Raw genomic sequence first — 15,819 nt, 5'->3', positions numbered from 1 at the left:
TTGTGCCAGATACTACGCTTCCACAGGACGACAAGAGTCCCATTTTCAGCGAATAAAATTCAGCCCTATGATTCTATGGTTCTGCTCTGGATTCATCACTCTTCACATAATTAAAACGTAACTTGGAGGACAGCACAACTTGTATAACACAAAGTATGCTGATTGGCTAAATTTTACAGAGCTTTTGGGTACTGGCTTTGCAGCAGGAGGGTTGGCAAAATGACATGAGAAGATAACGAAGCGGTACCTGACCCGCTCCCGCCGCCATGCCATTGTGCTCGTGGTGGGAAAGATGGCAGACATCCCGCCTGTCTTGAGCCCAACTGAGCAACTCAACCGGCCAATTAAGGGCCCCTTCCTACCATTTCTGGCATTTCACCAGTGGCAGGGGGCCTACACCATGCTGTGAGACGGACCGGTAAGAGCCTGGCGGCCTCCCGCAGGCATAGAACATAGAACATAGAAAGCCACAGCACAAACAGGCCCTTCGGCCCACAAGTTGCGCCGATCACATCCCCACCTCTAGGCCTATCTATAGCCCTCAATCCCATTAAATCCCATGTACTCATCCAGAAGTCTCTTAAAAGACCCCAACGAGTTTGCCTCCACCACCACCGACGTCAGCCGATTCCACTCACCCACCACCCTCTGAGTGAAAAACTTACCCCTGACATCTCCTCTGTACCTACCCCCCAGCACCTTAAACCTGTGTCCTCTCGTAGCAACCATTTCAGCCCTTGGAAATAGCCTCTGAGAGTCTACCCTATCCAGACCTCTCAACATCTTGTAAACCTCTATCAGGTCACCTCTCATCCTTCGTCTCTCCAGGGAGAAGAGACCAAGCTCCCTCAACCTATCCTCATAAGGCATGCCCCCCAATCCAGGCAACATCCTTGTAAATCTCCTCTGCACCCTTTCAATGGCTTCAACATCTTTCCTGTAATGAGGTGACCAGAACTGCGCGCAGTACTCCAAGTGGGGTCTAACCAGGGTCCTATAAAGCTGCAGCATTATCTCCCGACTCCTAAACTCAATCCCTCGATTAATGAAGGCCAGTACGCCGTACGCCTTCTTGACCGCATCCTCCACCTGCGAGGCCGATTTAAGAGTCCTATGGACCCGGACCCCAAGGTCCTTCTGATCCTCTACACTGCTAAGAATGGTACCCTTCATATTATACTGCTGCTTCATCCCATTGGATCTGCCAAAATGGATCACCACACACTTATCCGGGTTGAAGTCCATCTGCCACTTCTCCGCCCAGTCTTGCATTCTATCTATGTCTCGCTGCAACTTCTGACATCCCTCCAAACTATCCACAACACCACCTACCTTGGTGTCGTCAGCAAACTTACCAACCCATCCCTCCACTTCCTCATCCAGGTCATTTATGAAAATGACAAACAGCAAGGGTCCCAGAACAGATCCCTGGGGCACTCCACTGGTCACTGACCTCCATGCAGAGAAAGACCCCTCCACAGCCACTCTCTGCCTTCTGCAGGCAAGCCAGTTCTGGATCCACAAGGCAACAGCCCCTTGGATCCCATGCCCTCTCACTTTCTCAAGAAGTCTTGCATGGGGGACCTTATCGAACGCCTTGCTGAAGTCCATATAGACCACATCCACCGCTCTTCCTTCGTCAATGTGTTTGGTCACATTTTCAAAGAACTCAACCAGGCTCGTAAGGCACGACCTGCCCTTGACAAAGCCGTGCTGACTACTTTTGATCATACTAAACTTCTCTAGATGATCATAAATCCTGTCTCTCAGGATCCTCTCCATCAACTTACCAACCACTGAGGTTAGACTCACCGGTCGGTAATTTCCCGGGCTGTCCCTGTTCCCTTTCTTGAATATAGGGACCACATCTGAGTGGTTGGTTCATTTCTGGGCAGTCGTTGGCCCGTGAATATGCCCCTTGGCAGCAAAGGTCTTCCTCTGGCAGAGGTGTCATCTGCCCTCACTAACATCCCTTAATCCCTTACCCCATTGCTGGGGCCTCCCTGCCTGACTCTGGTGCCCCTAGACCCCATTTACCGGGTTATGAGCAGCGCATTGTTGCATTTACTTCCCCCTGTGCAGCCTCAGCAATAGCCAATGATCCCAATGGTACTGCTGAGGCCACTGTACTGCCAGCCCTCTGATTGGGCCAGTGGTGTCCTGACCAAAATATTTATCCCACAAAGGGTGGTTGTAGAGAGTTGTTTTTCAAACTGGAGGCTGTTACCAGCGGTGTGCCTCAGGGATCAGTGCTGGATCCACTGTTAATTGTCATTTTTATTAATGATTTGGATGAGAATATAGGAGGCATGGTTAGTAAGTTTGCAGATGACACTAAGATTGGTGGCATAGTGGACAGTGAAGAAAGTTATCTCCAATTGCAATGGGATCTTGATCAATTGGGCCAGTGGGCTGACGAATGGCAGATGGAGTTTAATTTAGATAAATGCGAGGTGATGCATTTTGGTAGATTAAACCAAGGCAGGACTTACTCAGTTAATGGTAGGGCATTGAGGAGAGTTACAGAACAAAGAGATCTAGGGGTACATGTTCATAGCTCCTTGAAAGTGGAGTCACAGGTGGACAGAGTGGTGAAGAAGGCATTCAGCATGCTTGGTTTCATTGGTCAGAACATTGAATACAGGAGTTTGGATGTCTTGTTGAAGTTGTACAAGACATTGGTAAGGCCACACTTGGAATACTGTGTACAATTCTGGTCACCCTATTATAGAAAGGATATTATTAAACTAGAAAGAGTGCAGAAAAGATTTACTAGGATGCTACCGGGACTTGATGGATTGACTTATAAGGAGAGGCTGGATAGACTGGGACTTTTTTCTCTGGGGCGTAGGAGGCTGAGGGGTGATCTTATAGAGGTCTATAAAATAATGAGGGGCACAGATCAGCTAGATAGTCAATATCTATTCCCAAAGGTAGGGGAGTCTAAAACTGGAGGGCATAGGTTTAAGGTGAGAAGGGAGAGATACAAAAGTGTCCAGAGGGGCAACTGTTTCACACAGAGGGTGGTGAGTGTCTGGAACAAGTTGCCAGAGGTAGTAGTAGAAGCGGGTACAATTTTGTCTTTTAAAAAGCATTTAAATAGTTACATGGGTGCGATGGGTATAGAGGGATATGGGCCAAATGCGGGCAATTGGGATTAGCTTAGGGGTTTAAAAAAAAGGGCCGCATGGACAAGTTGGGCCGAAGGGCCTGTTTCCATGCTGTAAACCTCTATGACTCTATGACATCACAAGGCAGCTTGTCTAGTCATTATGCTTTTTGTGGAAACTTGCTCTGCTAAAATTGTCTACATTTCTGACATTCCAACAGTGACTTCAGAAAGTACTTCCTTGGCTAATAAGTGCTTTGAGACATCCTTTGTAAACGGCACTGTATTAATGAAAGTCTCTTTTCATCCTTCACCTCCTAAACCATTCTCCCAAGTCACTCATCTCCTCACTCTCCAATGCCAGTCCACCATCTGAAAGGCACAAGTTAGAAATGTGATGGAATGCTCTCCAGTTGAATTGATGAGTGCAGCTCCAACAACACTCAAGAAGCTCGGCGCCATCCAGGAGAAAGCAGCCTGCTTGATTGGCAACCCATCCACCATCTTAAAGCATATAATCCCTTCAGCACTGGTGCACAGTGGCAGCAGTGTGTACCATCTACAAGATGCATTGCATCAATGCTCCGTCAAGAGCACCTTCCACTCCCATGACCTCTACCACCTAGAATAACAAGGGAAGCAGGTGCACAGATACAACACCATCTGCATGTTCCTCTCTGAGCCCCACACCATCCTGACATGAAAATATATTGGCCGTTCCTTCAATGTTGCTGGGTCTCCTTAATGGAGGAAGTGGTAGAAAAAAACAAATTACTGCAGATGCTGGAATCTGAAACCAAAAGAGAAAACGCTGGAAAATCTCAGCAGGTCTGGCAGCATCTGTAAGGAGAGAAAAGAGCTGATGTTTCGAGTCCAGATGACCCTTTGTCAAGGAAGTGGTAGCATTGGGGGCAGTTCAGAAGACGTTCACCAGATTGATTCTGGGGATGAAAAGGTTGATGTATGAAGAGAGATTAAATGGTTTGGACTTGCACTCACTGGAGTTCAGAAGAATGAGAGGGGATCAGATAAAATTCTGATGATAAAGCAAATGTGGACCAAATATTTCCTCTAATGGGGCAATTGTGAACAAGAGGTCACAGGTATAGGTTGAGAGATAGTAGATTTAAAACTAAGATGAAGAGGAACTACTTCTCGCAGAGGGTGGTAAATTTGTGGAACTCGCTGCCCCATCGCGCGGTGGAGTCTGAATCGTTGAATGGTTTCAAGAAGGAGATAGATATATTTCTAATAAAAAGAGGAATAAGGGGATCTGGGGAACAGGTGGGGAGGTGGATTTGAGACCCAGGAGAGATCAACCATGACCTGATTGAATGAGAGAGTAGACTCAAACGGCTGAATTTGCTTGGCACTGCTGCCTCACAACGCCATGGACCCAGGTTCGATTCCTGGCTTGGATGACTGTGCGGAGTCTGCACATTCTCTCCGTGTCTGCGTGGGTTTCCTCTGGGTTCTCCGGTTTCCTCCCACAGTCCGAAAGACGTGCTGGTTAGGTGTGTTGGTCATGCTAAATTCTCCCTCACTGTACCCGAACAGGCACCGGAGTGTGGCGACGAGGGAGATTTTCACAGTAACTTCATTGCAGTGTTAATATAAGCCTACTTGTGACACAAATAAATACACTTTTAATTCCTATGTTCCTTCCCTAATAGCACAGTGGGTGTAACTACACCTCAGGGAGTGCAGCAGATCCAGAAGATAGCTCACCCACCACCACCTTCTGAAGGGGCAATTAGGGATGGGTGATAAATGCTGTAAGAAGTTTAACAACACCAGGTTAAAGTCCAACAGGTTTATTTGGTAGCAAAAGCCACACAAGCCACACAAACTTTCGGAGCTGCAAGCCCCTTCTGGACAGATGCAGTGACATCCCAATGGTGGGCTAAGGGCTGGAGGTGGATGCTTCATTTTGCTGACCCTCCCTTGGCGACTCTCAATCAGGGGGAACCCTCCATCCAGTGACGTAATAGGACACGCCCCCTCTTCCACTCTTATTCATGGGGCCTGCTGATTGGCCCGCTCCACGTGCTGCCCGCCAATGGGAACGCGCCTTGCGGATAGGTTGGCGGAGCGGCGTGGTTCGCGGGAAAGTGCTTCATGATATAGAATTATAATATATAATATATAGATATAGGGTACAGCGGCGGCTTTGACCATGCAGCGAGTGCTCTGAAGGCGGCGGTGTCATCCCGGCGGCTGTCACTCTCTCTCTCTCTTCCCCCCCTCCCCCGCCCGGCGTGAGCCGGCCGCACTAACGGTTCTAACGGCCCCGCGTTCCAATCTGCCCTTTGAACCGGCCGCCCAGTCCCCGGATGAGCTCCTTCAACCTCCACCGCTTCCGTTATGAGAAGAAAGGCGCCGCGGGCGGCTCGTTGCTGCAGGGCAACCGGGAGCGGCCCGGCACCGGGTCCCGCACCCCCCCGCCACAGCCCGGCTTCCGGGAGGAAGAGGAAAGACCGGCAGGTGAGACAAACAGCCCGCGGGCCACACCGCCAAAGCCTCCATCACTGACCCTCCCACCGCATAGCCCCTTACCCAGGCTCCCCGCACCCCCGTATCCTCATCCACAATCAACCCCCTACTGTGTCCCCTGCATCCCCCAAATTCCTCCCTGTACCCCCCCCCTTGCATCCCCCCCCACACACCCCCCCCCTTGCATCCCCCCCCACACACCCCCCCCTTGCATCCCCCCCCACACACCCCCTTGCATCCCCCCCACACCCCCCCCTTGCATCCCCCCCCACACCCCCCCTTGCATCCCCCCCCCACACCCCCCCTTGCATCCCCCCCCCCACACCCCCCCTTGCATCCCCCCCACACCCCCCCTTGCATCTCCCCCCCCACACCCCCCCTTGCATCTCCCCCCCCCACACCCCCCTTGCATCCCCCCCCCCCCACACCCCCCCTTGCATCCCCCCCCCACACCCCCCCTTGCATCCCCCTCCCCACACCCCCCCTTGCATCCCCCTCCCCACACCCCCCCTTGCATCCCCCTCCCCACACCCCCCCTTGCATCCCCCTCCCCACACCCCCCCTTGCATCCCCCCCCACACCCCCCCTTGCATCCCCCCCCACACCCCCCCTTGCATCCCCCCCCACACCCCCCCTTGCATCCCCCCCCACACCCCCCCTTGCATCCCCCCCCACACCCCCCCTTGCATCCCCCCCCACACCCCCCCTTGCATCCCCCCCCACACCCCCCCTTGCATCCCCCCCCCACACCCCCCTTGCATCCCCCCCCACACCCCCCCTTGCATCCCCCCCCACACCCCCCCTTGCATCCCCCCCCACACCCCCCCTTGCATCCCCCCCCACACCCCCCCTTGCATCCCCCCCCCACACCCCCCCTTGCATCCCCCCCCACACCCCCCCTTGCATCCCCCCCCACACCCTCCTTGCATCCCCCCCACATCCCCCCTTGCATCCCCCCCCCCACACCCCCCCTTGCATCCCCCCCCCACACCCCCCCTTGCATCCCCCCCCCACACCCCCCCTTGCATCCCCCCCCACACCCCCCCTTGCATCCCCCCCACACCCCCCCTTGCATCCCCCCCCACACCCCCCCTTGCATCCCCCCCCACACCCCCCCTTGCATCCCCCCCCCACACCCCCCCTTGCATACCCCCCCTTGCATACCCCCCCTTGCATACCCCCCCTTGCATACCCCCCCTTGCATACCCCCCCTTGCATACCCCCCCTTGCATACCCCCCCCCCGCATCCCCCCCCCTTGCATCCCCCCCACACCCCCCCTTGCATCCCCACACCCCCCCTGCATTCGATTGATATTTAATATCATAGGTGTGTGCCTTTAATATCAAAGACCATCTCCACAATCTACAAGCTGCTAAAGAAGAAATACCTTTTATATAGCCCGAAGATTGTCGTCAAGGGTCCGTTATAAGTGTGAAATGACGTCCGTAAAAGTAGTGATGGCATCTCTTTGAAAAATTTGTAAAATTAAAGCATATGGGGTTGGGTGTAGTGTGTTGGGATGGATAGAAAACTAGTTGGCAGACATGAAACAAAGGGTAGGAATACCCAGATCTCTTTCCAAAAGGCAGGCAGTGATTTGCAGATGAAACAAAGCTGAGTGGGAGGGTGAGCAGTGAGGAGGATCCAGTGATGTGGGCAAATGAATGGCAGATGTAGTGTAATTTTGGATAAATGTGAAGTGGCCAAAACTGGAAGGCAAATTATCTAGCCATAAATTAGGAGAGGGGAATGTGCAACAAGACTTGGGTGTCCTTTTGTACATCAGTCACTGAAGGTAAGCATGCAGGTGTAGCAGGTTGTCAAATAAACAAATGGTCTGGTGGCCTTCGTAGCGAGATTATCCGAGTAATTGAGTAGGTGTGTCTTGATGTAATTATACAGGGCCTTGCTGAGGCCACACCTGGAATATTGTGTGCCGTTTTGGTCTATATTTATCTGAGGAAGGATGTTTTTGCACTAGGAGTGCAGAGAAGGTTTACCAGACTGATTCCTCAATGGCAGGCCTGACGTATGAGGAGAGATTGAGTCTATTGGGATCGTATTCGCTGGAATTCAGAAGAATGAGGGAGGCGAATCACACCTATACAATTCTGCCAGAGCTATACAGGGTTGCTGCAAGAAAGATGGTCCCGAAGATGGGGGTATTCAGAATTAGGGCTCACCATCTGAGGATATGGGATAGACCGTTTAGGGCTGCGATGAGGAGCAATTTCTTCACCTTGACAAATTCACTACCACTGAAAGAAAGTTGAGGCCAAAACATTTATGTTTTCAAGAAGTAGTGAAATATAGTGCTTGGGCTGAAGGGATCAAAGGATATTGGGAGAAGGCAGGATTAGGCTATTGAATTGGATAATCAGCCATGATCATAATGAATGGCGGAACAGGCTCGAAGGGCCGATGGCCGCCTCCTGTTTTCTATGTTTTTATTCTGAATATAATGTTCAAAGCAGATTTTTCTAGCTGAATGTAATTTGTTTCTGCACGAGTAAGCATTTGTGAAGCGAAGGCTATTTGTTGTTCTTCTCCTGAGGGCATTATGTGCAAGATAACTGTGCCTACCCCATGGGGTGATGCATCTCAAGCAAGTTGTAACTTCAGCTTGATATTAAAATGAACCAATAATGTGACTGCCTTAAGGCTTCCTTTACCTCTTAAGCTTTTCACATTCTTTTTAGTGCCATGTTTGCTTGACACATAGCACAGTCTTGCTAAATTGGGCACAATAGTTGATCAATCCTAGAAACTATCTGTTGTGTCACATTTTGAGGATGTGATGCTTCAAAAATTGCTGTCATCTTTTTCGTTTTTTTATGTGATCCAGGTAATTTATTGATATCTTGAAAAAGTCATACTTTTCCTTTATTTGGAAGTTATGCTTTTGCAGACATTTCAATGTCGCTTCCAAGTTCAAGTGCTCTTGTTCATTTGAACCTGTGATGAGAATATCATCTAGATCTATGGTTCCCAACCTTTTCAGTAACACAGCACATTTCAATGAGACAAACAATTCCATGGTGCACCCACCATTTTTCAGCTGAACCAATTGCTTGTAAACATCACATTTACTTTGCATTTTGCTCTGATCCATTGAATTGTATGCTGCAAAGTTGAGTAAATAGTAACTTGCAGGGTTAGTGGGGAAACCTGGGGCTGCTGGTGTGTTGAGAACCTTTTGATTTAGGGAAGAATTAATGAGAAGGCCACCCGCAAATCTTGCTCTGCTGATGAGTGCTCCCTCCTGTTGTCTTTTACGTAGTAAGAAGTTTAACAACACCAGGTTAGGGTCCAACAGGTTTGTTTGGTGGTGGGGGCCACACGGGCTTTCGGGGTTCCGGGCCCCTTCAGGTGGGTGGGAGTTCTGTTCACGGACGGGGCATGTGGAGACGCGGACTCGGGTCTTCTTGGGGGTCCTCTCCACTTGGAGCCGGCAGTTTGCGGTGTCGATGGTAGTCATGATGTGGATATGCCGGCGTTGGACTGGGGTAAACACAGTAAGAGGTTTAACAACACCAGGTTAAATCCAACAGGTTTATTTGGTAGCAAAAGCCACACAAGCTTTCAGAGCTCCAATCATGACTACCATCGACACCGCAAACTCCACATCATGACTACCATCGACGCCGCGGACTGCCGGCTCCGGGTGGAGAGGATCTCCAAGAAGATTTGAGTCTGTGTCTTTGTATGCTCTGTTTGTGAGCAGAGTTCCCGCTCGCCTGGGGGGGGGGCTTGGGGCTCCGAGGGCTTGTGTGGCTTTTGCTACCAGGTGGACCTGTTGGACTTTGACCTGGTGTTGTTAAACTTCTTACTGTGTTTACCCCAGTCCAACGCCGGCATCTCCACATCACGTCTTTTACGTATCCCCGTGTTGAAAATGCTAGCTTGCAGAGGGCACAGTCAACCTGGCTCTGTAAATTGCTCTGTTTAATGCAGTCACTAACCCAGAAGTGCCCAAAACAATTATAGTTGAATAGCATCATTAAACACTTTGGGAGATTTAAATAAATTTATCAAGACCATGTCAGTGCACCTTAGACATGGTTTGTAGCAAAGATTGGGCTCAGTGGTCCAAATAGCATTTTCTTCTTCCAGGTTATCTCTTACTCTTAAAGGAGATAATAACTCGTGCTATCAGTGGTACACACTAGTCACAAGACGTTTTTTCCCCCTGACATTCAGTTTCTAAAAAACGTGTTCTAAAATTATTCCAGTTTTGTGGGCTGTGAAACATAATTTTAGGGGATGGATGGGTGTAGCAAGATAATTTATTTTCTTTGAAAATGTGCTGCTTACAACACATATTGGTGCACATACTGAAATCCAACCTCATTCATGCGGTATTTATCCATTGTCAATTCATGGAGCTGTCACAATCCATTACGTGAGACAGTCATTCTATCCCATACAACTTTAAGGTCCATGGGATGAGAAGAGATATGTGTTCTCTGATGCCAGGACTCGTGACTCCCTCAAGAATGGCCCAGACACCAGTTGAGCACCCGCACAAGAGGCAATCAAACACCAGCAATATTATTGAACAGAGACAATATAACACTCAATGCGTGTGTGCGCGCACGCACTGAACAGCACCACTTTGACCTATCGGCGACTAAGCAGCTATGTATCTTAAAGAGACATGCTATTATAAGCATGGGAACGAACTGAAGAGTAGTTGTGCAGACTACTGCGGCCTGGAGCCCACAACCATGGCACACCATTTGAAAACGACCACAGGACCTGGCTGGTAACACCTGTCAGGAATATAGAAAATAGGAGGCCATTCGCCCTTTCGAGCCAGTTCTGCCATTCATTATAATCATGGCTGATGATTCAATTCAATAGCTTGATCCTCCTTCCACATCCTTTGATCCCCTTCACCTCAAGTGCTGTATCTAACTGCTTCTTGAAAACATTGTGTTTTGGTCTCAACTGCTTTCTGTGGTAGCGAATTCTATAGATTGACCACTCTCTTGGTGAAGAAATTTCTCCTCATCTCTGTCCTAAACGGTCTATCCTGTAACCTCAGACTGTGATCCCTTGTTCTGGGCACCCCCTCCATTGGGAACATTCTTCTTGCATCTACCCTGTCTTGTCCTGTTAGAATTTGATGGGTTTCTATGAAATCCTCCATTATTCTTCTGAACTCCATCAAATACAGTCCTAACCGACTCAATCTCTCCTTGTCCATCAATCCTGCCATCCTAAGAATCAGTCTGGGAGACCTTGTCTGCACTCCCTCTAGAGCACAAACATCCATCTGATGAGACCAAAACTGCGCACAATAATCCAAGAGTGACCTCACTAAGGCTCTGTATAATTGCATCAAGAAACTCATGCTCCTGTACTCTAATCCTCTTGCTATGAAGACCAACATAACATTTGTTTTTTACTGCCTGCTGCATCTTCATGCTTACCTTCAGTGATTGGTGTACGAGGACACCCAAGCCTTGTCCTCGCTTAATTTATGGCCATTCAGATAGTAATTTACCTTCCAGTTTTGGCAACTTCACATTTATCCAAATTGTACTAAATCTGCCATTCATTTGCCCACTCTTGCAGAGGGTATGAAATGAAACCAGCTAACCACAAAGGCGCAAGCCATCGAGTTGCTGAAGATGCCAAGCTGAATCTGGTGTGCCCTTCGGCATGCACCACCAAGGGTATTAGAATACTAGTGGTCTCTTGGCACAACACTTGGGCTAAGAGAAATGGAATTGCAGGAGGAGGAATGTGCAAACCACTCTGCATCCGAGGAGGAGGAACATGAGCCTGATCTGGTCATGATCCCTGCAACATTCACCTGAAATGCATCAATTGACGAGCACAAGTTGTTATGCCTGCACTCTGATTTAGGTGTGGAAACTTGCAAACGATGCTGTGGCAGAGTTAAATAATCCCACAACAAAACCCATTGATTCAATGAGTTCCCAACCCACTATTGCACCCTCTTGAGCTGCCCCTTTTACTTTGTCCTGATTTAATCTGAGTTTGTTTATTTGGTTTGACCTAAAAAGAGGGCAAGTGAGTCAGTTCAACTGAGATTTCAACTCTTGAAAAATAAGCGTGAGAACTCAGAGCTCTGGGAGATAGTAGCCCTGAAATTCAGAGCTCTCCTTTGATGGAAAATTGTTGGAAACAGATATGGGGCCCAAAATAGAACCGGGAGCAGGCATAGCTGCATGCGTTGATTCCGATGAAGGCGAGAGGAAAAATGGGTACGGCTTAGGAAAAAAAACAGGACAAATTGCTATCTAAATTTTGTAGTAATGTATAGTTTTGTGTCCTACTAAACTGAAATGTCATAACCTTTAGGTCATCCTATATTTATTTGCTTGGAGATAATATTGGATTCTTTATATAAGTTCCAAGTGTTTCAATCCTCATCAAATACATCCATTGCGCTACCTTTTCCAGCCAGTTTTGGTTATCGGCTCCCAGGTTTTATATTTTCTTCAGTTTTCTTTTCTTCTCTTGTGCAATGCAAGAATCCCTTGGCTAACAATGTCAGAGTTTCTATTTTCTTGGAGCTTTTCTTTCTTTCCGAGTAGTAAAGCGATCACAGTGCATACAGTAAGCGGATCTTACTCTGCTAATTATTTTACTTTAACAAATGCATGTTTATAAAAATACTATTTGCAAGACAAATTTACATCTAAAATCTCCCAACTATTGCTCTGACAATTAGAAGTTAGTAAATTTTGTTTACTCTTTGGGGTTGGGAGGAGGGTGCCAATTTTGGGGGGGGAGCAGGGAACTAAAATTGGGTTCCTCCCAACCCTAATTTGGGTTATATTTACATTCATAGGTGAGTGAAAGGAGAATCAATTGATTTGTTTTTTAAGTCTGATGCTGTAGAGCCTTTGCTTCTTTTTGTAAAGGATAAATAAATGTGTATAAACCTGATTCAGACAAATAGAGAAAAATAACAATTTTGCAGGCCACCAGCTAAAATAATTGTGGTTGGGATAATTTAACGCTGCATGCACCTCTTTTGGAAATTGGGGGATAATTTTCTCTTCCACACTGGAGAGAAATGGATTGATTAACATTTACTGGTGGCACTGTTAAGTTCTTCATTTTCATCGTTTTGCCAAACCAGAAGATTTTAACAAGTGATCAGAGGTGATTTATCTTTTTCAAAGTAGCTCTGATGCACAAAATGGAATAGAGCCAGAAGGCTGAGCAAACAAAGATAGCAAACCAATTCAAACTTTTAATACAAATAAAGTTCGACTGCTTCATTGAAATTTATTAAACTGTTAGCATTGGAGCAAAAATAGAGATAATGGGAATAAGGTGCTACAGTGAGCATGTGCATGTTTATAATTTTTAAATAGGCCACAGGTCAGTGCATACAATAATGGGCTTGGCAAAGGGCATACATGTTGCTCCTAAAATGGGTACGTTTGCCATTGTGTTTAGAGGTGGTTGCAATTTGAATAAATTTGGTTATAGCCATCTCCCTTAACGCTGAGAATAGTTAACCATGTAAACAAGTATCAATTTTTAAAACATATTTTGACATATAAAATTTTAGTGAAACAGTGCCTTGATTCATGTGATGATTCAATCTTCACGGTGACTTTCGTAACTATTTTTAAAAACATTGTTTTTAATTTCAATTTTTTAGTGACCATTGTACCAGAGACACCAGAAGGAAAGCAGTCGCACCTTTTATCATATTTTAGCAGAAAAGAAAAGGGAGTTCTTTTTCTCGACTCTGAATCTGAAAATGAAGAACCATGCAAGAACAATGTATCATGTCCAGCAGTGAATGGAAAGCCAAAGGGCCTTCAAAAACTGTAAGTATTTTGTACACAAACTCTAATCACTGATTTTCTCGTGTGCCATGTTTACCTCAAATTTATAGCAGTGGTTTATCCTTGATAATTTGTGGTAAAGATATTTCTCTTCCCAACTGTTCTGTCCTGAATAATTTGACCTCTTGCTGGAATATGTTTCACAAGTATTGATAGCTATCTGGTACTTGATATTTTCAACTAAAGTAAAGTTTATTTATTAGTCACAAATAAGGCTTACATTAACATTGCAATGAAGTTACTGTGAAATTCCTCTAGTCGCCACAGTCGAGCGCCTGTTCGGGTCAGTGCACCTTCATTATTCAAATGTGAGTCTTGACTGCCAGTATTTTCTCTAAGCTGTTGAGCAACCCAAAAGTCTCCACGTAAACTGTGTATTTAAAAAGAAATCGCCCCCATGCTCCATTTAAAAAAAAAAATAGAGGGACCATTGCTTGACTGTATGTTATCAAGCCCATGAAAAGGAGCGGATATCATTTCGGACTGATGTTTCCTGTTTTTGTCATATGCATTGTCACTAAATATCACAAAGGCGTTGGGAACCTTGGATGTTTTCTCTCCTTAGTCTAGCAAATGGGAATTGAACCTTAAACTTCCTGGTTTGTCTGGTTTATTTACTGTCTGGTAAGCTTATTGAGTTATCACAGAGTTGTTGGTACTGTGCCTTTTGATTAGCTTTTAGTTAGCTGGACTTTCCTCATCAAATTGAGGCTTTTCAAGCTACCTCCTTGGCTCATCCCCTCATTATTTGCTGCATGAAGCTTAATTAATTTTCTACATAGTGCTTTCTCTTTGTAAATATAAATGTTCCTCATTTTGGAAAGGCTTGCCTGCTCACTCATTCAATCCAAGGATATTATTAAGCTAGAAAGAGTGCAGAAAAAATTTAGTAGGATGCTACCGGGACTTGATGGATTGAGTTATAAGGAGAGGCTGAATAGACTGGGACTTTTTTCCCTGAAGTGTAGGAGGCTGAGGGGTGACCTTATAGAGGTCTATAAAATAATGAGGAGCATAGACTGGGTAGATAGTCAATATCTTTTCCCAAAGGTAGGATGGTCTAAAACTAGAGAGCATAGGTTTAAGGGGAGAGATACAAAAGTGTCCAGGGGGGAAATTTTTTCAGAGGGTGGTGAGTGTCTGGAACAAGCTACCAGAGGTGGTAGTAGAGGCGGGTACAATTTTATCTTTTAAAAAGCATTTAGATAGTTACATGGGTATGATGGGTATTGAGGGATATGGGCAAAATGCAGGCAATTGGGTTTAGCTTAGGGGTTTTTAAAAAAAAAAATAAGGGCGCCCTGGACAAGTTGGGCCGAAGGGCCTGTTTCCATGCTGTAAACCTCTGACTCTATGATTTCCAAAGAGTAAGAAAAAGTGAAATTTTAAAATGGAGAGTAAGTAGTGAGATAAAGGGAGAGCTGAAGGACCTACATGGGGGAGGGAGAGAGACAGAAGTCAATGAAACTTGGACTATATAAATATAGATTGTTGTTGTAAAGTCACAGTGCCCCATTGTCCATGCTGTGCCAACATCAGCTCATAAATCCAGTAACCTGCAGGGCAAGAAACGCTTGCCCTGTTCCAATGAAATATTTCTCCTACCTACCTGCAAAACATGATGGAAACATTCAGAAATCAGTATGATTAAACGGGGTCCCCACTCCTCTTGACATAGGAAAGAAAGAGACTTGGAATCATAAAATAATACATAAGGAGCCATGCCTATCTTCGAATGTGTCACTTCACTACTCTTTCCCCAAAGATCTGGAATTTCTTTCTCTCAATTTATCCAGTTCCCCTTTGAAAGTTACTATTGAATCTGCTTCCACTACCCTTGCAGACAATGCATTTCTGATCACAACTTCCTTACACCACTTTTTTATTTTGGAAGATGAGCATTTTCTTTCATGTTTAGTGTTTATTTCAATTTAGTATTTCTGCACTTTAAGCTGCATCCATATTTCAAATACCAGACGTCTTTGCACATTTTCAAGGACTCATTGGACAAGATATTTATTAGTGGGGACTAATGTAATTTTATCTGATCGCATGTTGCATGATTTATGCCATTTTAAACATAATATACTTGAGTATTGCTGAAAGATACACTTTGTTGAAGCTTTTCATCTTGCACTCATCAGGAAAAGCCACAAGAATACCAAACTAATAGAAAACAAATTTATCAGAAGAGTACTGATTAGTTGGGATGCAGGTTGGTAGAGGCGTTGCTATAGAGAATTCACCAGTTGATGGTGGCTGACAGTTAACTCATATTTCGAGGTACTTTGTCGAATGCCTTTTGGAAGTCCTAGTATAACACACCAACTGGTTACCCTCTATCTACTCTGGTTGGGACTTTCTCAAAAAACTTC

At 46.3% G+C, this 15,819-nt stretch overlaps 1 protein-coding gene across 1 annotated transcript in view; it reads left to right on the top strand.

The window, feature by feature from the left end:
- Positions 1-5,160: 5,160 nt before the first annotated feature.
- Positions 5,161-15,819, top strand: part of LOC144491028 (SWI/SNF-related matrix-associated actin-dependent regulator of chromatin subfamily A containing DEAD/H box 1-like) — an 84,242-nt gene continuing 73,583 nt past the window's right edge. Inside the window, exons 1-2 of the mRNA XM_078208740.1 lie at positions 5,161-5,593; positions 13,255-13,426. Of these exons, the coding sequence (XP_078064866.1) occupies positions 5,443-5,593; positions 13,255-13,426 (323 nt within the window). The 5' untranslated portion in view covers positions 5,161-5,442. The remainder of the gene's footprint in view (positions 5,594-13,254; positions 13,427-15,819) is intronic.

The sequence above is a fragment of the Mustelus asterias genome, chromosome 1 (assembly GCF_964213995.1).
Source record: "Mustelus asterias chromosome 1, sMusAst1.hap1.1, whole genome shotgun sequence".
Lineage (NCBI taxonomy): Eukaryota > Metazoa > Chordata > Chondrichthyes > Carcharhiniformes > Triakidae > Mustelus > Mustelus asterias.
The sequence above is the reverse complement of the archived record's forward strand: the minus strand, read 5'-3'. Positions and strand labels throughout refer to the sequence as shown.